We start from the raw sequence: 24227 nt of genomic DNA on the forward strand, positions 1-24227 counted from the left end.
ATGACACTGTGTGAGCATCACACTGTGTGAGTATGACACTGTGTGAGCATCACACTGTGTGAGTATGACACTGTGAGTATGACACAGTGTGAGTATGACACTGTGTGAGTATGACACTGTGTGAGTATGACACTGTGTGAGTATCACACTGTGTGAGTATGACACTGTGTGAGTATGACACTGTGTGAGTATGACACTGTGTGAGTATGACACTGTGTGAGTATGACACTGTGTGAGTATGACACTGTGTGAGTATGACACTGTGTGGGTATGACACTGTGTGAGTATGACACTGTGTGAGTATGACACTGTGTGAGTATCACACTGTGTGAGTATGACACTGTGTGAGTATGACACTGTGTGAGTATGACACTGTGTGAGTATGACACTGTGTGAGTATGACACTGTGTGAGTATGACACTGTGTGAGTATCACACTGTGATCACTCAATATCAGCTGCTTTATCGTGAACTGATCCCCAGTAGTCAGTACAGGCTCTAATTCTTGGTCTAATCTGAGTGGTGTGACGTGACAGTGGTGACTGCATGTGGACTATTGTTTTGCGTCTCTGCAGGTAAATCCTGTGTCTCCGTGTGAGCAACAGAAGCAGTGCATTCACCTTTAGACAATCGAGCGTGGGCACTACTCAGATCAGTAGTACGGACAGTGCGTGGTGGGAGGCTGACAGCAGGGAGGCGATACTCTCTTGTATTTACAGCATTGTTTTTTAAGATCACCTGTCTTTCATCAGTTTGTCAGTTCTTTACTTTGTTTTGATTGTGATATTATTCTGAGCACGTTGCCACTCCGTGCTCAAAGGGAATAAAGGACGAAGGATCTAGAGACTAACTCAATAAACAAATTAAATCATTACAAATAGTTGAGTAGAATCAACGGTTCCTTGCTGTAATATTGAGAATAAGTTTAACTGTCCTCTCTTAATTTTGTGGCCAGTTTGGTTGTCTACACTACTGTGATTTGTTGTTATTAATACAGGTAAACCTCCTATGAAACCTTATAGAATTAGCTTTGTCCCGCAGTGCTGATCTAATAACATTAGAAATTTTCCCCGGAAACTAAAAGAAACTGTTTATGAAAAAAGTTGTTATAGGACCAAAAACTATTCGGATTCAGGAACCAACTATTGATCCTGAAACGTTCCTTATAGTTTTTTCCTTTTCTTTGATGAATGTATTTTGATGGCTACTTTTACACTTCAAACATTTATTTTCCATCGTAATCTATAACTTATAGCAACTTTCAGTTTCCAATATTTATTCAGATTATAACTTTTCCATTTTAAATGAAATCGACGTTATGAGATTTTTGTTTTGAATCTTCACTTACAAAGATGTAAAAGTTGGCTCAGTGTTCATTAAGAAGCCTACGACTATAAGAATGTTTACTAATCTACAACTTAAATTTAAGCTACTCTCTTGAATTAACGTCTACACTCATGTAATATAACTAATACTCTCACAAACCACCTCTAACTGTACACTAAACTCTAATACGTGTCTAGAATGACCGACAGACCGTGATCCCGGCTACTCCAGTAAGATGTCACAGTGAAAGAGGAGGCAGGCGCAGTGACCCATCCCATGAATGGGGAATAATAACGGCAATGCTCTCAGTTGCCGCCCCGACCGAGTATGGATCATCTTCATTATCTCTTCAGTGGCCCCGTTTGTTGGCGGTCTCGTCGCTATCATGTCTTGGAGAATGACGGGTGAGTTGGGAGTTACAGAGGGTTATTATTCGTGGGCGTTGTCTTTTATTTTTGTCTCTCGGGAAAAGGTAAACACATGTCATTGTCTTGAGAAGTGTCGGGATTTCGCAAGTTTGAAAATTGGATGATTTTTTGAATCTGTGATCTTCGATGAAACATTGGCACATGAATATTGAATAATCAACAAAGAAAAATCGCTTGTCATCAGTTGTTTCGAGAAGAGGATATATCTTCGGTGTTAAAAAATGCTATCATCGTAAATAAGCGTTTCCTGACAACTTCTGTTCATTACAACAGTTTTATGGTTTTGTGAACGTATAATATTGTGTATGATCAAAGGGAGTTTAAAGTCAAGCACGATAGTTAAGAATCAATAATCATTGATTTGCTAACTCCACCTGGACTCGCTTATGGAATATAAAGCGGTCCGAAGTATTTAGTTTAGCCCCCCTCCCCCACCCCCTGTATTTGCCATAATACAATCTTAACTCTCACAGTACATCTGATACGGTATTGTAAGATGCGAAAAAGGAGACGAGATCAAGACAGCGAAGAAATATACTTCAGCTGCATAAGGTTTGTTATAAAGCTGCATTATTTATACTTTACTCCAAATTTACTGAATTATCATTCAAAAATATATATATATATATCTTTGTAGATATTTATACATATTGTCTACTTTACATTGTTCAGGTTTATTCGGCGAGTGTACAACATTCAACGAAGAGTAGTCCAATTTGCTGAGGACATTAGTTATCCTAAAACTAAAAAAGGAAGGGCCATGACCTGGGTTCAGCTTCTCATGAACCTCATAGCTATAGGTAACTCCACAACTTGACAATTCTTCTTTTATAGCTAGGGTTCAACAAACAGCAAGGAAATTATTTCAACCTGACGCAACCTAGTAGATAATGTATGAAGTAGATTATTCCCTGACTAATCCCCTCTTTACCACAAGGTTCATTTGCCGCTCAGACGCCTGCAGATATTGAGAGATGTGTGAAACTCACAGAGATAACTATCATTGTTGATCTTATCTGTAATATATTTTTCTTATGGAGATTTGTTGTTATGGTGAGTTTATTTTATCACTTTTATCAGCCCTAATATGGGTGTGAGTACCAAAACGTAGTAATATCATATGGATTCTTCGGCACTGCATTGCATGGATTCGGGTTAATATCACGGATAATGGATACCTAGGCAAGCTAATATGAAATTACCCAGCAGTAAAACAAAATACAGCAGCTTGGATAAATGAAACCTTTTTGACCTAGGGCACATATGTTTTGAAATTATCGATGACTACCTTTTCAGTATATAGTATCCAAAGACAAGCTATGTTTTTGGGTAGAAATTGGCTCTTTGATAGATTTTTGTACGATTCCTCCTGCTCTTGTAACCTTTGGGGTAGGGAAAACTTGGCTTGGTGAGTACAATATAAACTTTGTTTCTAACCAACTAAAGATTGCTCAAAAAATGGAATAAAATAATTATCAATTCAAATGTTAAATTTTTTGACCGGAAAAAAATTTGATCTTCAAACTGGACTCTCAGGGCTGCGGTTTGTAAGATGTCTAAAACTCTTATCGTTTGGTGACGACATCGCTGCAGTAAAGCTTATATCTTCACAGTAAGAGTGCATGCCTATCCAGGAATGTTTACAATTTAATACATTTTCAAACTAATAGACAAAGAAGTGTTGAAATTGATAATACAACACACCTTAAATTTTAGGTTCATTCATTTGTGCAAGTGCAATAGTTCAACATACCTCTTATAAAACTATGTGAACAATATATGTTGTCGAATGGTCACGTTTATGATGATTTTAAAATGTACTTTGTTGATGACTGGATTATTTTCAGTAAAATGCTGACACTGTCTCGAACTCTGTGTCAGTTCGTCAGTTTCTGGCTCACAGCTGCGGGATTATATTTCTTGGTGGCGAGAATGTCGGACTCGGGCAACAAAATCCACTTCTTTGAATGCATGTACTTTTTATTAGTAAGTAATAACCTTGTTTGAAACTTCCCTTACCTGTGTTAAATATGTATCTTAACTTTGCACAGTATGCAACGTTAACACAGCCCAATGTTAATATTCAAATATTGAAGACTTATGACAAAAGACTAGACAAATTGAAAATATTTTGAAAATGTAATTTTAAAGTGTTGACATATAAGAAATGGAATCCATGAGTACACCACGTCATTAATCTCAGGTCACAATTTCAACAATTGGGTATGGTGACTTGAAGCCAGAAACAACTACGACCCGTTTAGTTGTAATAGTATTAATAGCCGTAGGGCTGGTAAGTGAGCTGAGGCTAGAAGAGCATATTTCCCGAGCCCTCCAACATTCTACCTGCTGCCAGTGTGTTGGGGGAGGAGGGGTCTGCACGTGCGCGCGCGGCTCACCTTGGTAACCAACACCATCTAGGTTACCAAGTTCGGGTCCGCGTGCAGGTGCAAGGCATTGAGCACTGTTCGTTGACTTGTCTATTTCTATCTCAGGTAACAATAACCACTATTGGCTACGGAGACATCCATCCAATGACTCTGAGTTGCCAAATTATTGTCATTTTCATCATTGCAATTGGAGTGGTAAGTGTGTCGGGTGCTTATTTTCAAGCGCGTAATCAGTGAACGTTGTGAGAGAAAGAAATAGACAAGTGAATGGGCTGTATTACACTCTTGCTGCTTACTTTTTGCTGATAAGTTCTGGGTATTGGTGAGGAGGTGAATATGTTTTGATACGAGATATTGATTATGGGTTAATGTTGGTTGATCATTGTCATGTGTCAAAAAAAGGTGGTTCACCTCCTTGTCAATATTCACAACTATTCTTTTTACGATTATATTTTATGCTGTCTTGATTCTGTTGCAGTATTATCCTTATTGCGCATACTCCTGCTACACAAATTCCGCTGCTGTGTGAAACAAAGCAAAATATTCTTATTATCCATAAACCAAGTTAGTACTCGTGACTAGCAGTTATATTTTAGGCTGTATTCGCTTCATTCGGTCCGGCTGTGATAGAGATGTTTAAAAAGAGTCCCCCATATGTGCTTGACTACGATGACAGCAAAAGCAGGTGATGTGTAATACTTTATCAACACGATTTGAGATTTGAGGTGTCAATCTTAAAATACTTTATATTTATTTATATTTCTCAGCGTACAAAACAGCTGCTGCACACACTATTATAAGATTAAGACGTGTAAGGTACACTAGAACATTTCCCAAGTTTTGATGCACAAGAAATATTCATGATTTTGTAAATTTACTTACAAGTGCCACGTGTCAAAGCAATAACTAACACACAATTATCACACATTTCCCCGGCCTTTCGACGCCTAAAATAACGCCGATCCGGTATAATACCACGTCATGTTGAACAAAATCAGCCCGTGTCACCACGTAATAACTGGCAACATCCTTCAGTCACGTGGTGGTGTGCGGGTACATAAACACGAGTACAGTTAGCAACTTCATGAGAGACTTCCTACATCCTGAGAACGAGGACCACGAAACTACAGCGGTCTTTCTCAATACGTACGTGATACAGATAGTGGACATTTTTAATTTTAGTTATATCTCATTATGCCTCAACTTCGTCACTTTTAACTTGGCGCAAATTTTGAGGATTAGCGACGGAAGGTGTTGATAATTTTATCCAAACTTTGTGACATCTACTGAAGTTTTCAGCAAACCAGATTGACCACAATTGAAGTTTATTTACTTCATTTTCAGAATACCGCCGCCGGAAGACTTACAAAATCTGATGCACCGAAACTTTTATAGATGCCAATATTACCAGGTACAAATTACCACTACCACAGACTAGCTACACACTAGCTACACTACCACAAACTAGCTACTGACTTAAGGCGGGTAGTATTCCCGAGATCCATTGACAGCTTTCTTTTCTCCACAGCTTTCTGTCCTCCATCAGTCTAGCTATCTCATCTACTGACTTCAGCCCAGTATCTGCTTTTAGGTTATCTAGTAGTGTTAAGTGAGGTCGCCCCCTGTTAGTATGCCCAGACTAGCTAGCTAGACTTAGTATTGGAGAGTTTGGAAATCCAATTAAAACTGCCTGCTGGGTACGAGTTCAAAACTATAACTTTAAACTAGTGTTCTAGACAGTGTTACACGCCGTTTTAACGTTGGTAACACACTAATTTCACCCAGGGAAGCCCGTTGCGAGCAGGTGATCTGGCCCGAGTGAAGCTGTCCACAGCTAAAGCTTGTCTCGTTATCGCTAATAAACACTCGGCTGAGCCCGACGCAGAGGATGCGGCTAATATTCTCAGGTTTATAGTGTATTTTATAGTGTATTTTATAGTGTATTATAGTACATGTACTATATATAGTGTTTATATAAATTACAATTAATATGAAATTAACCGCAACACTGTTTTGTTTCAGAGTGATATCTATAAAGAATTACAAGTCAGATGTTAGAGTAATAATACAAATCCTAAATTACCATAACGAAGAACATCTATTTAATGTACCTGACTGGAACCACCAGCTCTATGGTGACGAAGTTATCTGCATCAATGAGGTTAATTTTATGATTGTCTTCAAACAATATCTTTAATTTCTTTGCTTTTTTTTCAAACAATATCTTTAATTTCTTTGCCTGGCTGGCAATTTGCTTATTGATCTGTCTTTTGTATTATACTAAATGTAGAACAAAAGACATGTCCGGATTTCTCTGCGTGCAGCATTTGATAGTGCAAGTGTAACCAGAACTTTGGCTACGACATCATTGAAAGTAAACAGAGATCTGTAGCTGAAAGAGATCTGTACAGCTGATTGTGATCTGATTTACAGAAGAGAGTGATGTGTAAATACTGTGTTTATACTAAAACAAGTGTGATTATTTCAGTTAAAGCTGGGGCTACTTGGTAAAAGCTGCCTGTGTCCTGGGTTCAGTACTATGATCGCCAATCTCATCATGATGAGTTCGTTCCACCCCAGTAACTACGTGAGTCATTGTGCAGCACAGTTATAATGGGTCCATTATCCCAATTATCCACAGTCTGCTGTTAGATTGTGAAATACTCATTGTTTCACCGCATGAACAGCTTATTAAACAATGACTCATCTTAAGACTAATCTTAAGACTAATCTTTAGACTTGTCTTAGAACTCACTTTAAGACTAATTTCACGTTACCTCGATCATTATCACAGACATTAGTAAAGAGATAATTAATGTTTGCTGTTTAGCGGAAAACAAATTCATGACCATCACAAAGCCACCGCAATTTTATCAATGGGATATGAATTTTTTATATATTTTGCGAAAATTGATATTTACATTTCAGTGAAATCTAAAAATCGCTATTTGTGTTTACATACAATCCTCCCTGAATATCGAAACTGATTAAGAACCTGACACTAAACTATCTGCAGAGTAAAGATGTGAGATCTAATTGGGAGTATGAGTACGGGTACGGTGCTTCTAACGAGCTCTATACCGGTTCTCTAAGTAGTGACTTCCTTGATATGACTTTCCCTGAAGTTGCAGAGTGAGTTGTCCTGAAGGGACCCCAACATTTTGATTAGGTTTTATGAATTTTGTTCAGGTTATAATAATGTTTGCTCTCAAGAAAACCTTCAGCTTCAATAATTTTCCTACAGATTTACTTTATGTGTCATAATCTGTCGTATGATGTCACGTGATAACTTTCACAGGATTTGTTTGATAAAACTTCACATACTGCTGATTGGAGTTGAAACCAATTCTTCTTCAACTGGGTAAGATATGAATTGAGTAACTACTAACTATTGATTAACTCCGTTACTGGAGCCTTTTAAAATAGGAGTTCTTCACAGCTGATTTATGTTAGTTATCCGTTATGGTGCCGCGAAACGGGCCATATGAAAAAGCACTATTTAATTAAACATTACTTAGCTCGGTTGTATCATGAAAAACTATGTAAAACCTAGTGTTTCACGAAAAATCTCTAAATTAAAATTAATGGAAGTTATCTGATAAATTCTTCTTGAAAAGACCTCAGACCTACTAAATTTGAATTAAAATCGTTGATAAATGAATTGATCAGGAACTGATGGAAGATATTTCTCAAAATTCCATAACTTATTCATTACTAATTGATTATTAATCTTCCCTCAGGATTTTGTTCAACCCGAGTCCTCATATATTCAGATTCAGACAAGGCACTCAAGGGATCTTCATTGCTCAAAATCCAACCGTAATTAAGAGGTAGATATTTAAAAAAAACTAATTCCTGAGTTAATATTCCTTCAGGATTTTGTTCAACCCGAGTCCTCATGTATTCAGATTCAAACAAGGCACTCAAGGAATCTTCATTGCTCAAAATCCAACCGTAGTTAAAAGGTATGTATAGAATGCACGGTTCGATGCATGGACCCACACCAGGCTTTAGTGAAGATGCGCATCTCTACAACCCTGCCGCTTTACTGATGACCCGTTTTGACACAAAGATTTCGCATCCGTTCATTTGTTACTTCACATGAACAAAACAAGTGAAGCATTAAGCATGTCGCACTGAGTTTGCAAGAGTTTTTAATATATATTTTTATAAGTTTGTGTGCACTGTGCATATCTTATATTTGAGATATGCTAACAGTTATAATTATCAATTTAACTTGCTTGTAGTGCATATCTTATATTTGAGATATGCTAACAGTTATAATTATCAATTTAACTTGCTTGTAGAACCGTTTATCGTACTGGCATGGCGAAGAGATTGAGTTGGAGGTGAAAACAGCACAGCCGTGATTGTTAACATTTCTTACCAAATAAAAACACGAGCACATGATATAATTGTTTCTTGCAAACAATTATTTTAGCAATTGAAATTGTGGAAAAATTTAAATATTTAGAAGAAAAAGTGTTTTTTCTATTAAAGTTATTGATTGTATAAGAATCTGCATGGTCCACAGCAGCGTTTAATAAAAAAGCAACAGCAACATGATAAACTCCTTTTTTGCACGCTTTTATTGAATTTGTTTAATACTTTATATTATAGAACAAAGCAGAAGAACAACAATCCTTTTCAGTGCGGCGCTGTTTTGTTTCAAGTGTCACGAATACGCTATACAGTCCGAGATTGTTAAATGTACCTGCGATAAAAGTGATTGTAAGTCTATTAAACTTACTCAATAGAGCATGTGCTCATACTTTGTAATTTAATTATTCATTTCAATACCACTAATCAATACCACTAATCAATACCACTAATCAATACCACTAATCAATACCACTAATTAATACCACTAATTAATACCACTAATCAATACCACTTCAATACAATGTTTATCGTATGTAATTTATTTTGAAATCATTAAAAATCCTCTAATATCTTTTGAAAGAAATCTTTGGATATTCTTTAAGGCATCGTAAGCCATAAAACATTAGCATAATCATCAACTTCGTTATCTTAACTAATTGTAAAATCATTCAAAACATGCGTAAGTGATACTAAATGATTCTCAACGATCAGTGTCTTCGATAAACCGAACCGAAATTTTTAGAGCAATGCCTGGCGTAGGTATGAGTAAGTGAAAAGTGTGGATAGAAATGTTACGTATTCTTACGTAATGTTACGTATTTCAGTCATGACATACTAGTTCCGCATGGAAAATATATGGGTTTTGTTAAGTTTTGAATGTTCTCGTAGCTTGTATTTTTAGAAATGTAACCGGGCTTGTGTTCCTGTAGTTATTAATAGTGAATTGTGATGTATTTGTGATGGATCCCTTACTGATAAAACGCTGTGTATGTAACAAGTGGCTTAGTACCAGAACCAATAACTTACGTGATTATTTATTGAACTTATAGTGTGGGATAACTAATAAGCGTGATCATCTGAAATTTATAAATAGTCTCTGGCAACAAGTTTAACAAATACTTTGCAACGCAGCGTTTTAGTATGTTGTAAGACTAAGAGGAACCCACTTAGTAACGTTGTGAAGTTCATGTTTGTCTACTTGTGGGAGTATCTTGTAGCATACTGCATAGTAATATTACTTATAGTATTATTAATATTACTTATAGTAATATTACTTATAGTATTAGTAATATTACTTATAGTTATATTACTTATAGAAATAAAACTTGAAAGAAATAAGTACAACATATTTTGATACGAACTACCGTCCAGAAAGTTTTTAAATACTGAAATTGTGATTGGAAAGTTTTGTGTCCCAAGCGTAACAGCGTGCACTATATTGATCTCAGAGATTGAATATGCAAGGCAGCCTATAAAAAATATGTATTTTTTAGTTGTTAGAAGATGAACTGATATGTTTTGTACTATTTTCAGCGGGTTACACCAACAACAGGTCTAACTCTAACTCAACTTCTAAACCAAAAACACAGAAGAAAAAGAAACAGTAAGTTCGAGACCTGCTGACTGGTGCTCTCATTCTTAATTTTTACTTTATCAAACATTCCTTCTGAAAAAACACTTTGAAACATAATATCTGCAAATCTGCATACTTCATATCATGTTCATACAATTCTCACTCTTAATAACTGAACTATTCAGGAGTGAATATGTACCTTACTGGAAACGGCTCTCACAAGAGGAGCGAGCCAAGATGGACGAGAGACTCACTCTGGATGGTTCTGGAACCTTCCACTGGCGGGAATCGTGCCTTCTGGAAGAAGTTACCATGACCAAAGAAGATGTTGCTACACTCACAGGTACTGAGGCGTTTTTATATTCCTGTTGTGATATTCGGGATCTGGTAATGTTCACTTGTAGTAGTTATGTCACATGATTGATTTGATTGATTGATTGAGGAGCACTACCCGAAGGCATTACTCGGCACTAACGCCTTAAAATCTATAATTACAATCAAATATAAATATATGCACAAAATGTATAAAGTATTAATAATGTATAAAATATGATTATGCTATTAGCAAATTTAAATAGTACTATTAAGAATTTTAAATAACTCTTATCTCTTGACATAAATTTAGAACAGCGACACAGGGTCTGAAGAATGCGCGGTGATATTTTTATCTTTTAAAAGTTGTAAATGACAGTGAAATTGCGCGGTGTCGATAGTATTGTAAAAAAATGCTCGAAGATAGTCATATTTTGTTATGAGGTTAAAGTTTTGTTGCTCGTTATTATGATCAACGTATGTTGTACCAAATTATTTAAATTTCTAAAAGTACGAAATTTGAGTTGTCCCAGTCCTTGTCATCCGGTTTATGTGCTTGTGCAGTAAGCACATGCTTGTTGACTGTAGACTTGAATGAATTTAGGAATTTGTCTTGTAGGCAAGTGGTGACATATTTTATGTCCTTGTTAATAATGTTGACTGTTTGGTTATATAACTTAGGCCCAATGTAAGAAATGCTCTTGTCTGAATTACATAAACGGTTAAATGGTACTGCAAAGAACTTAGGTTCTCTTCTAGGTGCGTTTAAGTTTGAAACAGTGAACATTCTTATAATATTTGGTGGAGCAGTGTTAGAATAAACTTTGTGCATTAAGCATAATATACATTTAGCTATCGCGTTCGGTAAAGCTAATACTTCTAGTTTATTGAAAATTTCCTTTGTGTGTGAAGGTGTGCTATTCAGATCTTTGTCATAAAAATAGCGGTGGTATTGGTTATCTGCAGCGCGAATGCCCTTTTTCTGGGCCGAGAAGACTCTTTTAACGGAGTTTAGCGATCTTGTTCCCCAAACTGTGCAGCAGTAGTACAAGTGAGACTGAACAAAGCTGTTGTATATCAACTTGAGTGCTTTGTTAGGTACTGAGCCTTTGAGTTTGTAGAGAATACCCGCATTTCTAGATACTTTAGTGGCTAAATGTCTAATGTGGTGGGCCCAATTTAGCTTAGTATCAATGATCACGCCAAGAAACTTTTCGTGATAACTTTGCTTTAGTCGCTCACCTCCCATGTAGATTTCTATATCCTTAGTTTTCTTATATTTTGTAAAGATCATATATTTAGTTTTGCTAGCATTTAATTTAAGCCCGTTATTAGTAGCCCAATCAATTATCAAAGTCAGAATCTCATTCACCAATGCATTAAGTTGTTCAAATGTATCTGTAGCCCGTTATTAGTAGCCCAATCAATTATCAAAGTCAGAATCTCATTCACCAATGCATTAAGTTGTTCAAATATATTACCATTGATGGTGCCAACTACGGATCATGCAAGATTGCTCCCAGATATCATGGCTGGCGATTATTCTATAGTCTCATATTTGATATGCATCGTCAAGCTGTTCATTTTAATATAATATATTGAATATTATGTTTTTCGACGAAGGCTTTCTAAATCTTGGTGTTTGGGAATAAAAACCCTTTATTTCAGATCACATTATCGTGTGTGTGTTTGGAGATAACAACCCTTATTATAGATCACATTATCGTGTGAGTGTTTGGAGATAACAACCCTTATTTCAGATCACATTATCGTGGAATCAAACAGGAATTAAAGGAATAACACCCCCTTATTTCAGACCACATTATCGTGTGTGTGTTTGGAGATAACAACGCTCCTACAGTGGGTCTAAGAAATCTACTCCTGCCACTAAGGAATAGCAACCTTCCTTCAGTAGAAGTTAAGAAGGTCCTGTTGCTAGGAAAGAAGGAGTATATAGAAAAAGAGTGGAAGGATATTGATGAGTTCCAAGACGTTTATTTCATGGAGGTTAGATATTGTCAATAAATTTTACATTGCATGTTCTATAAACTATTGCGATTGCTGTAACGTTTTTGCAACTATTCGCACTTACAGCCTGCAAATTTAACGAGCCCTAGCTCAAGGGTTAAGTTCACTTTCTAGATATAAGAAATAAAACGTCATATTGACGTAAGCGGAATTATAACATAATCGATCTGTTTCATCACTTTTTGCTACTTAGTGTCCTGGACAGTTGACAGGTACAGCTGTATCAGTTACAATGTTACATATTGTTTCCCCAGTATTTTATTTTGTAGCAGTATACTTGTTAACTGCCTATCAAGGGAAGGACGCCTATTTGTTATTTATAGTTAAAACTCCCAATTAATGAAACTAACTCTGTTCAGGGCTCACCTATCAGAAGAGAAGATGTGATATCGGCGGGAGTTCAAAACTGTCTGATGTGTCTCATCCTGTCCTCGGCTCTACAAAGCAAGGCTACCGACCCCAACCTGGTGGACAAGGAGACTATTCTCTCTTTCTTACAGGTGATACCTTATCTAAATTCTTTCTCTCTCTCTAGGGTTGACCTTCTATTGGCGCAATTCTCTAATTTGTGGGCAGTTAAATATACTGTGGATATGTCAGCGATATAAGGGTTAAGAAGTTTGTGTGAAGTAGAGTTCCTTTTAGCGGTTCAATTAAAGTGTAATGTTGTTTAATTTCCTTTAATCCATACAACTATCTAACTGCTTGCAGCAAATCAAGACAACTTACTCATTAAGAAAGCAAAACTACTAGACATTCTGAGTGTTTGTTTATGTAATTTCGTCTTGGACGGACAGTGACAGTCAGATCAAGCAAAAGTACAATTTCCAACTATAAATCTATCTTAAATCAGAATAAATATTTGCAGTATTTGAAGGGTGATTACTGATTACTGATTAGGTGTGTATCATCATAGGCTATGCATAATATCCGTTACTGATAACGGTCCGCTGAGACTGACTGCAACGTCCCGAGTATTTGGTTCCTCCCTCCTAAACCCCTTTACGTAAACTCTGTCCTGAACGTTTCACGCCGTTACCCACACCGCCGGCAACACAGTCAGTTCCTGTCGCGGTGAGGAGTGTGAATTAGCTGTTGCAGTGTGTGGGGTCTACAATCTACATGTTGTATCAGCTAGTTGTCTACATACCTGTATCTAGTGCTAGGAGAGCACGTGGGCGCTCTAATAACCCATTATCACCACTAGGTACTGCTTCTATTTCTAACACTGCTCTCACGTCTACACCATACACGTGTAATTCTACAATGGTTTTGTAGTGGTGTGCTTTACAACACCACGTGACTTAACATTTCTCAAGGCATGAGATACACGTGTAATTCTACAATGGTTTTGTAGTGGTGTGCTGCAGGGTGGGCCGCGTGTAAACGGTACAGATATTGAGACTTTAGAGTTTAAGAGTGCAATTACATGCTTTATATAAATGTACAAAATAATTTACTGAGAATATATAATAATAAGGAGTGTATAAGGAAATGACGAGGTTGAGAGTTTTATATTTAGTAGGTATATAATGTTAAGTGTGCACTGTGCACGACCTGGTTTGTTTCAGATGGTTAGCATTATTTGAAATACATTCTCACTAATATTTTTGATTAATTCCTCCTATGATCAGATTAAAGGATGCCGGGGCACCGAGAGTACGGACACACCCAACACAACCAAATATCGGCTGTCGGAGAAACCCATCAGAAACCGAGCCCAGATCCCCATAATATCAGAAATAGGTTTGCCATATTTAATTTTGTCACATTTAATTTTCCTTCTGACAACTATTCATGGCTCCATTACAATAACCACTCGAACACATTATTCAGTTTTACGCGATTTTTCTGTTCAAAATTGACGTAATATTTTTGGTTCTACTTCTACTGTAATCGAACAACTATGGTACAAATAACAAAAGCGATATCGTTACAAGATCAGGTTCAGAAGATAACCCTCACATAATCACTTACCTAGTTAACGATTCGAACGTGCAATTCATGGAAAAATCTAAAGACTCGGGTGTTGGAGCCCTGTACATGGCTTTACCTTTCACACGGGGCCAAGCCTTTATCGTTTCAGTACTGGATGCCATACTGTCTTTGGTAAAAAGTGTTTGTTGCATGTTTGCCTGGTTTACTTTGAAAGCATTTGTGGGACCGGTGTGGAGGTTGTCAACAGTTGGCTGTTGGCACACTATGAAAAAGAGCGCGAAATATTTTAATATGCAAAATAATCACTGTAGTAGTGATGGTCACATAATCTCGCGTTATGGCAGCAAATTATAATTATAATTACGTAGATTAAAATAATGTAACATATCCGGTAGAGGAGTACCCTGACTCCTGTTAAATATCCTGGATAGGATTTAGGACACATCGTAAGTTTGGCATACAATGGCAAATAAATGTGTGAGAAAAGCTTGCGGAAAATAAAAAGACAACTCCACTCTCCAGTGGACTGATGTAGAGATAGTGTCTCCACACTGTGTACATCATAATGAAACTGGGTTTTCTGTTTGCTGTGTGTATGTACTAGCATGATCTTGTTTTTCAGTGTCTGATTCTAATGTTCAATTCATGATGGCACACAGCCAGGAATCCTTCTCCTCGTCTTCCCCACTTCAAATGTCACTGCCCTTTTCGCGAGGCCAAGCTTTCATTGTGTCTATCCTTGATTCCCTCTTATCTCTCGTTATCAACGGGGACCGTGATGTAAGCACCACATTGTTAGCCACATTGTTAGCCACATTGCCTATACGTTTCCTATTTCTTGCTAGAATCTTGCAAAACTGACGCGATTATACGCAGCTAGTGAACTGGAACGTTTATAAACACTGCTGTTTATAAACACTGATGTTTATAAACACTGATGTTTCTAAACACTGCTGTTTCTAAACACTGCTGTTTATAAACACTGCTGTTTATAAACACTGCTGTTTCTAAACACTGCTGTTTCTAAACACTGCTGTTTCTAAACACTGCTGTTTCTAAACACTGATATTTATAAATACTGCTGTTTCTAAACACTGCTGTTTATAAACACTGATATTTATAAACACTGCTGTTTCTAAACACTGCTGTTTCTAAACACTGCTGTTTCTAAACACTGCTGGTTATAAACACTGATGTTTCTAAACACTGCTGTTTATAAACACTGCTGTTTATAAACACTGCTGTTTATAAACACTGCTGTTTATAAACACTGCTGTTTATAAACGCTGCTGTTTATAAACAATGCTGTTTATAAACACTACTGTTTCTAAACACTGCTGTTTCTAAACACTACTGTTTATAAACACTGATATTTATAAATACTGCTGTTTCTAAACACTGCTGTTTATAAACACTGATATTTATAAATACTGCTGTTTCTAAACACTGCTGTTTATAAACACTGATATTTATAAATACTGCTGTTTCTAAACACTGCTGTTTCTAAACACTGCTGTTTCTAAACACTGCTGTTTATAAACACTGATGTTTCTAAACACTGCTGTTTATAAACACTGCTGTTTCTAAACACTGCTGTTTATAAACACTGCTGTTTCTAAACACTGCTGTTTCTAAACACTGCTGTTTCTAAACACTGCTGTTTATAAACACTGCTGTTTATAAACGCTGCTGTTTATAAACAATGCTGTTTATAAACACTACTGTTTCTAAACACTGATATTTATAAATACTGCTGTTTCTAAACACTGCTGTTTCTAAACACTGCTGTTTCTAAACACTGCTGTTTATAAACACTGATGTTTCTAAACACTGCTGTTTATAAACACTGCTGTTTCTAAACACTGAGGTTTCTAAACACTACTATTTATAAACACTGCTGTTTCTAAACACTACTGTTTATAAACACTGATATTTATAAATACTGCTGTTTCTAAACACTGCTGTTTATAAACACTGATATTTATAAATACTGCTGTTTCTAAACACTGCTGTTTCTAAACACTGCTGTTTCTAAACACTGCTGTTTATAAACACTGATGTTTCTAAACACTGCTGTTTATAAACACTGCTGTTTCTAAACACTGAGGTTTCTAAACACTACTATTTATAAACACTGCTGTTTATAAACACTGCTGTTTATAAACACTGCTGTTTATAAACACTGCTGTTTCTAAACACTGCTGTTTATAAACACTGATGTTTCTAAACACTGCTGTTTATAAACACTGCTGTTTCTAAACACTGCTGTTTATAAACACTGCTGTTTCTAAACACTGCTGTTTCTAAACACTGCTGTTTCTAAACACTGCTGTTTATAAACACTGCTGTTTATAAACACTGCTGTTTATAAACGCTGCTGTTTATAAACAATGCTGTTTATAAACACTACTGTTTCTAAACACTGAGGTTTCTAAACACTACTATTTATAAACACTGCTGTTTATAAACACTGCTGTTTATAAACACTGCTGTTTCTAAACACTGCTGTTTATAAACACTGCTGTTTATAAACACTGCTGTTTATAAACACGGCTGTTTATAAACACTGCTGTTTATAAACACTGCTGTTTATAAACACTGCTGTTTATAAACACTGCTGTTTATAAACACTGCTGTTTATAAACACTGCTGTTTCGAAACACTGCTGTTTATAAACACTGCTGTTTCGAAACACTGCTGTTTATAAACACTGCTGTTTATAAACACTGCTGTTTATAAACACTGCTGTTTATAAACACTGCTGTTTATAAACACTGCTGTTTCCTCGTATTTATTAACTAACCGGCGGTATATGATACTATTTACGTCATTGCTTCTGGAAAATTCGGAGGAAACTATAGTGACTAGCGGATTCTTTAAGCTGTTGTGATATCGCTATAAATTACACTGCAAATCAGCTTATTTTACTCTTATTATTTACTTTCTGATTTTTCTTGGGAATTAAATACGAACTTTATTATGTATTATGAGGTTGTGTTGTTTCTGGAACCTTCTTTATATCATCAATATTTACATCCATCAAACTACCGTGCATAAAGTTCTCAGATATTTATCTGAATTTTAAAACGCAAAACTTGTTGATGGGTTTGTGCGTGTGCAGATTTTTCTGAAAATTACATCCTCCTTACATTTCACATCCTCAGACATTCTACAACGAAAAGTTGATGAGTATTATAAGAACTTTGATCACTGGAATCGGAAACAGTCATAAAAACGAAACAGCAGACAACTACCTCCCCGGTTTGTATTATCACTATTTAACTGTTTACTGCTGTCTTTTATGACCCGTGGAAATTCAGCTACTGATGAGTATTATTTAAAGAACTAGGGAACTATGTACATTATAATTAGTAATAATTAGCAATAAATAAACTATGTACATTAGAATTAGTAATAATTAGCAATAAACAAACCACCAATCCCCATCAGAGAACAGCGAGGAGGATGTGATGTACTATCAGCCCTGGTTGAGAACTAGGATGTCCTGTAGAATAGCTCAGATCTCCCTACGAGACGAGAGATTCTCTAGATTCAGGGTAAAACATTTTCATACAATGGAGAATCGAGCAATATACAGGCTATATTATATGTATTAGCCTCGTTATCATGTTATCTGACACATTTAAATACAACTTTGTTCAATTAATGAATAATTATAATAATTATAATAATAATTAGTGAATAATCCGCAGGTTTATGGTGAACTGTTTGTATATTTGCTTCACAACTATTCGATGCTAGCCCTCGGATTGTACCGCAGTTACCAGTGGGCTAATAAAGGAATCAAAGGTATTTCTTAGAATATGTATCAAATTTCATCACAGAATTTTGGGATTCTACGTATTAGACAGAAGTATTTGAAACCTTTTCATTTTCCAGTAATATTTACTTTATTGCCAAATTTTGACTGATAATGACAACATCTCACCCAGGGAAAAGTACCAAAGCAAGAGATAATCATAACGAAGATAGATATGTAACGACAGCTCCTTCATACGATGCGAAACTCAGGCCAAACGACAAGGTTCATAACGTTTTAAATAATAAGACACAAAAAACAAGCTTGACTACGTTTACAAATTACATGATCACTTGATTTCTTCATGCTGAGAGCGATTACAAATTAAATTAATTATGAACACTTATTGTTTTACCAGGTTTTCGTTCTGGCACAATCGGAAATGGAGCTTCCTTTCCCACTTGAAATGGGGAAAAATGAAATGGATGGGTCCGATGACGATGGAATGTCGTATCAAACTAGCAGAGGTAATGATTTAGCCGCTTAAAATTGCCGATTATATCCAAATGTTTCTTGTATGATCAACGAATCAATATTTTGACGATATTTTTTGATTTACCGAATTTATCGGTAATTAAACAATAAACATAATAGGTCTAAATTCAATCATTTAAAGCAATTAAAATGATTGCTTTGTAGTTCAGTTTTAATAACTTACAATATTATTGTCCCTCGCTTACGCTGCTATAACGATTTCATATGATGTTATGCAAATCATTATCATGACATCATATGTTTACTTGTACCTGATTATTTATGTATGCTTCTATAAGCTTATGTATACTTGGATAATGTATATGCTTATACAAGTCGGTAATTTCAGCAGCCGGCTACCTACGAGTTTAGGAAATCCTTTAGTCAGTTCAATATTACAATAGTAGGTTCGGACATGCGTGACTTACAACAATTGATTTACATCAATGATTTATCACAGCACTTCAAGCCTTTTGAATACAATGAAAATATTTCTCGAAATTCGAATCAGCATTGGTTTTTGTGCAGCAAAATGATCTAACTGATGATTCCAATCCTGATGATTTTAATCCTGATGATTCCAATTGTTATCATGTTTTTTATCTTTTTCTCCTCCTTAAATGTAGCGCTCATCTTGCGCCAATTTTCTTTTCTGGGAGATAATTTACTGCCTATTTTATCGTCGGGACGTGTCGAAAAATAATCTGATCACGACTGTTACCACTGTTAAGTTATTTTGCCTGATCATTATCATGGGCATGTGTATTACAAAATCACAAAATAACAGAAAACCTTCTTATTTCAGAAACCTCTCCACCCGCTTCTATGAGGCCAATGTCGGACGTTTCCGTTCCTATCGCAGTGGAGGAAATCCAGCCAGTAACTCAACCTTCCAACCCTGGTAATAACACTGACGAGCCAGGTCTCCCAGTCGGGGAACCTGCCCCTAAAGGAGAGGATCTAGTATCCCACACTGTGGAGCTCCCCGCCGTCTACACTACTGACAACTCCGAAACTCTGAAGGCTCCCAATAACGCCAGCAATGATATTGCACACCTTATTGCATGACGGTGATTTGGCTACAGTTTACATCCACAAAGTGCCAGAGTTTGGATCCACTACGTCGGGCTCGTTATTGTGTTTCTCAAAAGGGGACAAGTTTCTGTCACGGTCAGTAAAATAGAAAGATTTCTCGGGAAAAATTGCATCAGAATCATAGTGACCAGCTGGGATCAGGTTTGATAAAAGTTTGCGTGAGACCGGATTTGGATATTTGAATATATCGTATGCAGCAGAAATTAACCCGAAGGTTTTGAACATGCAAAGAAGAAAAACTCGGTCCATTGAACGATCAAAATTTAAAACTCAAAATATGATATCGTTAAAACGTTAAAAGATGCAATACCCTGTTCATCTTGAGCAATACATTTTAATCCTGACCTTCAAATAACTAAAAGTCGTTTGTAACTGCTATCGTGACGAAACTTTGGTAAACATTTAGATTAATTTATTTTACGTTTTTAGATTTTTACCGCCCTGGCCAGTTCCGTTTGTGTTCGTTGATGAGGAATTCGAGTAATTTGAAAATTGCGATTTTTATTTATGTAGTTTAAAGGATTTGGAACTCTGTTACTGTATTGGCTGATGTCGTAGAATTTTAGTTTAATACTTACTTGACGAGGATTTGTACCATGAAAATCCCACGATGCCAACTTTAATCTTTTATCCGAGTTCGGCATCAAATCTAAAAGTGAGAAGAGAGGAATTTTGATGTTATCTTTCTTGCTTTCATCGTTTAGGTTTGTAACTATTTTAGTCATGCCAAGTTTTATAAAAAGTTAATTTTTAGATTTTGTAATGAAAAGATTCAGTGTCTTAATTAGATCTTTCAGTTTATGAAATAAAATATTCAAAGAATAATAAAATGAATAAATTCATTCTCAATGACTTCGTTAGCTGTAGGCTAACAGTAACAACATTAACACATTATAGGATATTAAATGCACAAATATGAAATACAAAAAGTTGGTCCATTTGGAGATGGATTAATAGATTTCAAGAATTACATCGATGTACAATAGTGCATATTGCAGCTTCCTTTATTAATGATTTAAAGACGACGAGAGTTCATAACTACCTTATCGGACCTTATTTGGACGGACATTACTTGAACGCTGGAGGCCCTAGCGTTCATCTTAATGTCCGTTCAAATAAAGTCCGTTCAATTAATGTCCGTCCAAGTTAAAGTCCGTTGAAATTTTTTCAAAAATTTTTCCATTTCGAACTTTTTGTCCCAGAATATGACAACTATGAGAACTTTATTGTGCCGTAAGTTAACGACGGAAAGGTTCTCCTTGGTTTGCCGGAGGCACAGAAAACTCTACTAGTATATGATGTTTTCAAGGGTCACTTGGCGGAAAAAGTCAACGAAATTATGGCACTAAACAACATAGTTCATGAGCTAGTCACCGCCAACATGCAACATGACAAACTTGTTCCAGCCTCTAGATATTACGGTAAATCGTGTTGACGTTGCCAAGGACATTGTCCGACGATTTTATAGTTCATAATACTGAGGAGAGGTAATGAAACAGTGCTAGGAAAGCTCCACGTGATGTTAAGGTTAACCTAAAGTTGTCTAAGATAAAAACCACTTCACGCCGAATGGCTTGTAAAAGTTAACACTGAAATGCAGGACCGGGGTAGTTTGATAAAAAAGGTTTCCATAAAGCTAGAAATCACTGATGCTTGTTTAAGCATGGACTATTTCATGCACAAAAAACCATTTGACGAAGATGATAGGTGACATTAGACACTGATCATGTACACATATTTTAACATTTTTACTGCTTAATGACTGCTTTTCTTACTTACTGCTGAAATTTAAAAAACGTCAACAAATTGAAAAAAATTCGGATTTTTGATGGTTTTGAATGCCTTCGAGCGTTCGTATTAATGTCCGTTCATAATAATGTCCGTTCATGTAATGTCCGTCCAAATAAGGTCCGATAAGGTAGAATAAAGGAGCCTGGGGTTGTGGACTGTTTGATATTTCACCATAATAAGATTATTGATGGTATGTTAGTCTGCACGAAAGTGAGTCGATCATCTGATGTAAATCCTAACTTAAAACTAGAAATCGTCCCAATCAACTGACTAATTGATCACTAGGCAAAAATTCCATTAAATCTGTCAAATATCATATTTGAAAATGGGACAGAGAATGAAACAATATCATTTTTCAATTTTTTTCGGGATTTTGAATTCCAGTACCTCAATTTGGTTTCATACCATCATCGATTAACTGAATAATTGGTCTATGGGCAAAAATTCCATCCGATCTGTCAAATTTGTGTTCAGAAATTTTCATATTTGAAAATGGGACAGAGATTAGAAAATATGAATTTTCGTTTTGTTAAGATTTTTGCTGTGAGCTTCCTACGACCGAAATCAAACTTCCAGCACCTCAATAATGTCATATGGGGTCTATAGTTGACCGACTAATTGGTTGCAGGTGAGAAATTCTGTCAAAACTGTAAAATTTCGGTACTGGAAATTTCATCTTCAAAAACTGAAAATGGGACAGAGAATGAAACAATATGATTTTTCAATTTTCTTCGGGATTTTGACTTCCAGTACTTCAATTTGGTTTCATACTATCATCGATTAACTGAATAATTGGTCTATGGGCAAAAAGTTCATCCAATCTGTCAAATTTGTGTTCAGAAATTTTCATATTTGAAAATGGAACAGAGATTTTAAAATATGAATTTTCGTTTTGTTAAGATTTCTGCTGTGAGCTTCCTGCGATCGAAATCAAACTTCCAGCACCTCAATCGTGTCATATGGGGTCTATAGTTGACCGACTAATTGGTTGCAGGTGAGAAACTCAGTAAAAACTGTAAAATGTCGGTCCTGGAAATTTCATCTTCAAAAACTGAAAATGGGACAGAGAATGAAACAATAGGATTTTTCAATTTTCTTCGGGATTTTGACTTCCAGTACCTCAATTTGGTTTCATACCATTAACTGACTAATTGGTCTATGGGCAAAAAGTTCATCCAATCTGTCAAATTTGTGTTGAGAAATTTTCATATTTGAAAATGGGACAGAGATTTTAAAATACGAATTTTCGTTTTGTTAAAATTTCTGCTGTGAGCTTCCTGCGATCGAAATCAAACTTCCAGCACCTCAATCGTGTCATATGGGGTCTATAGTTAACCGACTAATTGGTTGCAGGTGAAAAACTCAGTAAAAACTGTAAAATGTCGGTCCTGGAAATTTCATCTTCAAAAACTGAAAATAGGACAGAGAATGAAACAATATGATTTTTCAATTTTCTTCGGGATTTTGACTTCCAGTACCTCAATTTGGTTTCATACTATCATCGATTAACTGACTAATTGGTCTATGGGCAAAAAGTTCATCCAATCTGTCAAATTTGTGTTCAGAAATTTTCATATTTGAAAATGGGACAGAGATTTTAAAATATGAATTTTCGTTTTGTTAAGATTTCTGCTGTGAGCTTCCTGCGATCGAAATCAAACTTCCAGCACCTCAATCGTGTCATATGGGGTCTATAGTTGACCGACTAATTGGTTGCAGGTGAGAGACTCAGTAAAAACTGTAAAATGTCGGTCCTGGAAATTTCATCTTCAAAAACTGAAAATGAAACAATAGGATTTTTCAATTTTCTTCGGGATTTTGACTTCCAGTACCTCAATTTGGTTTCATACCATCATCGATTAACTGACTAATTGGTCTATGGGCAAAAAATTCATCCAATCTGTCAAATTTGTGTTGAGAAATTTTCATATTTGAAAATGGGACAGAGATTTGAAAATATGAATTTGTGATAATAATTTTATAAAAATACAAAAGTTGTGATTTAATATTTTCTGGTGTTGGGCCATCCTTTGGGTTGTGGAGCTCAGTTCTGCTTCGTATAGGTCTATATAATGACTAATTGGTCTATGGGCAAAAAGTTCATCCAATCTGTCAAATTTGTGTTCTGAAATTTTCATATTTGAAAATGGGACAGAGATTTGAAAATATGAATTTGTGATAATAATTTTATAAAATACAAAAGTTGTGATTTAATATTTTCTGGTGTTGGGCCATCCCTTGGGTTGTGGAGCTCAGTTCTGCTTCGTATAGGTCTATATTGTGCATAAGGCTAGTTTTAAAGTTGAAAATCGAAAATTTGCACACGTGGTGACACGCCCAATTTGATATAAAATTGCTAAAATCACTGAAAATTGCTATTTTTACCATTTTATGTCAACTTTGGAGTCCCGTTGTGATCCAAGTCCTCTTTGAAATCTTTTGAAACTTTGTATGCTTATCAAACATTATATAAAACACCAATATGCAAAAATTAACGGTGATTCAATATTGTATGCGCACGCAGCGTCCGCTCAAAGTTTGCACGTGCGAAAGATGAGAATTTTGCTCATTCGACAGTTAAATGGCATTATATATGAATTTAATGCCAACTTGAATGAGTATAAAGTGGCATATTCAGTCATTGATCGACAAATATGCTTACCTAAACAC

The 24227-nt window shown here is 35.8% G+C and overlaps 1 protein-coding gene across 13 annotated transcripts; it reads left to right on the forward strand.

Annotated features, from left to right (window-relative positions):
• The first annotated feature begins 1497 nt into the window (after positions 1 to 1497).
• On the forward strand, positions 1498 to 20604 carry LOC134824040 (calcium-activated potassium channel slowpoke-like). Of its 13 annotated transcripts, none has more exons than XM_063835729.1 (31): positions 1498 to 1729; positions 2227 to 2305; positions 2426 to 2553; positions 2691 to 2806; positions 3050 to 3161; positions 3290 to 3365; positions 3601 to 3739; positions 3957 to 4046; positions 4740 to 4828; positions 5179 to 5289; positions 5488 to 5554; positions 5929 to 6050; positions 6166 to 6304; positions 6632 to 6730; positions 7160 to 7275; positions 7442 to 7504; positions 7884 to 7973; positions 8795 to 8874; positions 10060 to 10129; positions 10285 to 10442; positions 12228 to 12418; positions 12799 to 12939; positions 14074 to 14185; positions 14421 to 14548; positions 17542 to 17638; positions 17828 to 17934; positions 18091 to 18187; positions 18331 to 18422; positions 18556 to 18664; positions 19021 to 19078; positions 19477 to 20604. In XM_063835729.1, exons 1-30 carry the CDS (start codon positions 1606 to 1608, stop codon positions 19041 to 19043), a joined length of 3165 nt encoding a protein of 1054 aa, XP_063691799.1. In that variant the 5' UTR covers positions 1498 to 1605; the 3' UTR covers positions 19044 to 19078; positions 19477 to 20604. The 13 variants fall into 13 exon arrangements, with proteins under 13 accessions (XP_063691799.1, XP_063691798.1, XP_063691795.1 ...); XM_063835728.1 differs by having other exon boundaries at positions 19021 to 19074; XM_063835725.1 differs by lacking the exon at positions 14421 to 14548 and adding an exon at positions 15000 to 15157 and having other exon boundaries at positions 19021 to 19074; positions 19477 to 19555.
• Positions 20605 to 24227: the final 3623 nt, after the last annotated feature.

This window comes from Bolinopsis microptera, chromosome 12 (assembly GCF_026151205.1).
Source record: "Bolinopsis microptera isolate Bmic1 chromosome 12, MBARI_Bmic_1.0, whole genome shotgun sequence".
Taxonomy (NCBI): Eukaryota; Metazoa; Ctenophora; class Tentaculata; order Lobata; family Bolinopsidae; genus Bolinopsis; species Bolinopsis microptera.

Excerpts from the sequence above, each read along its gene's own strand:
- LOC134824040 (XM_063835718.1), top strand. The coding sequence starts at position 1,606 with ATGGGGAATAATAACGGCAATGCTCTCAGTTGCCGCCCCGACCGAGTA. Across the intron at positions 1,730-2,226 it reads CATGTCTTGGAGAATGACGG|TACATCTGATACGGTATTGT; the intron begins GTGAGTTGGGAG and ends TAACTCTCACAG. Across the intron at positions 18,665-19,476 it reads GTCGTATCAAACTAGCAGAG|AAACCTCTCCACCCGCTTCT; the intron begins GTAATGATTTAG and ends TTCTTATTTCAG.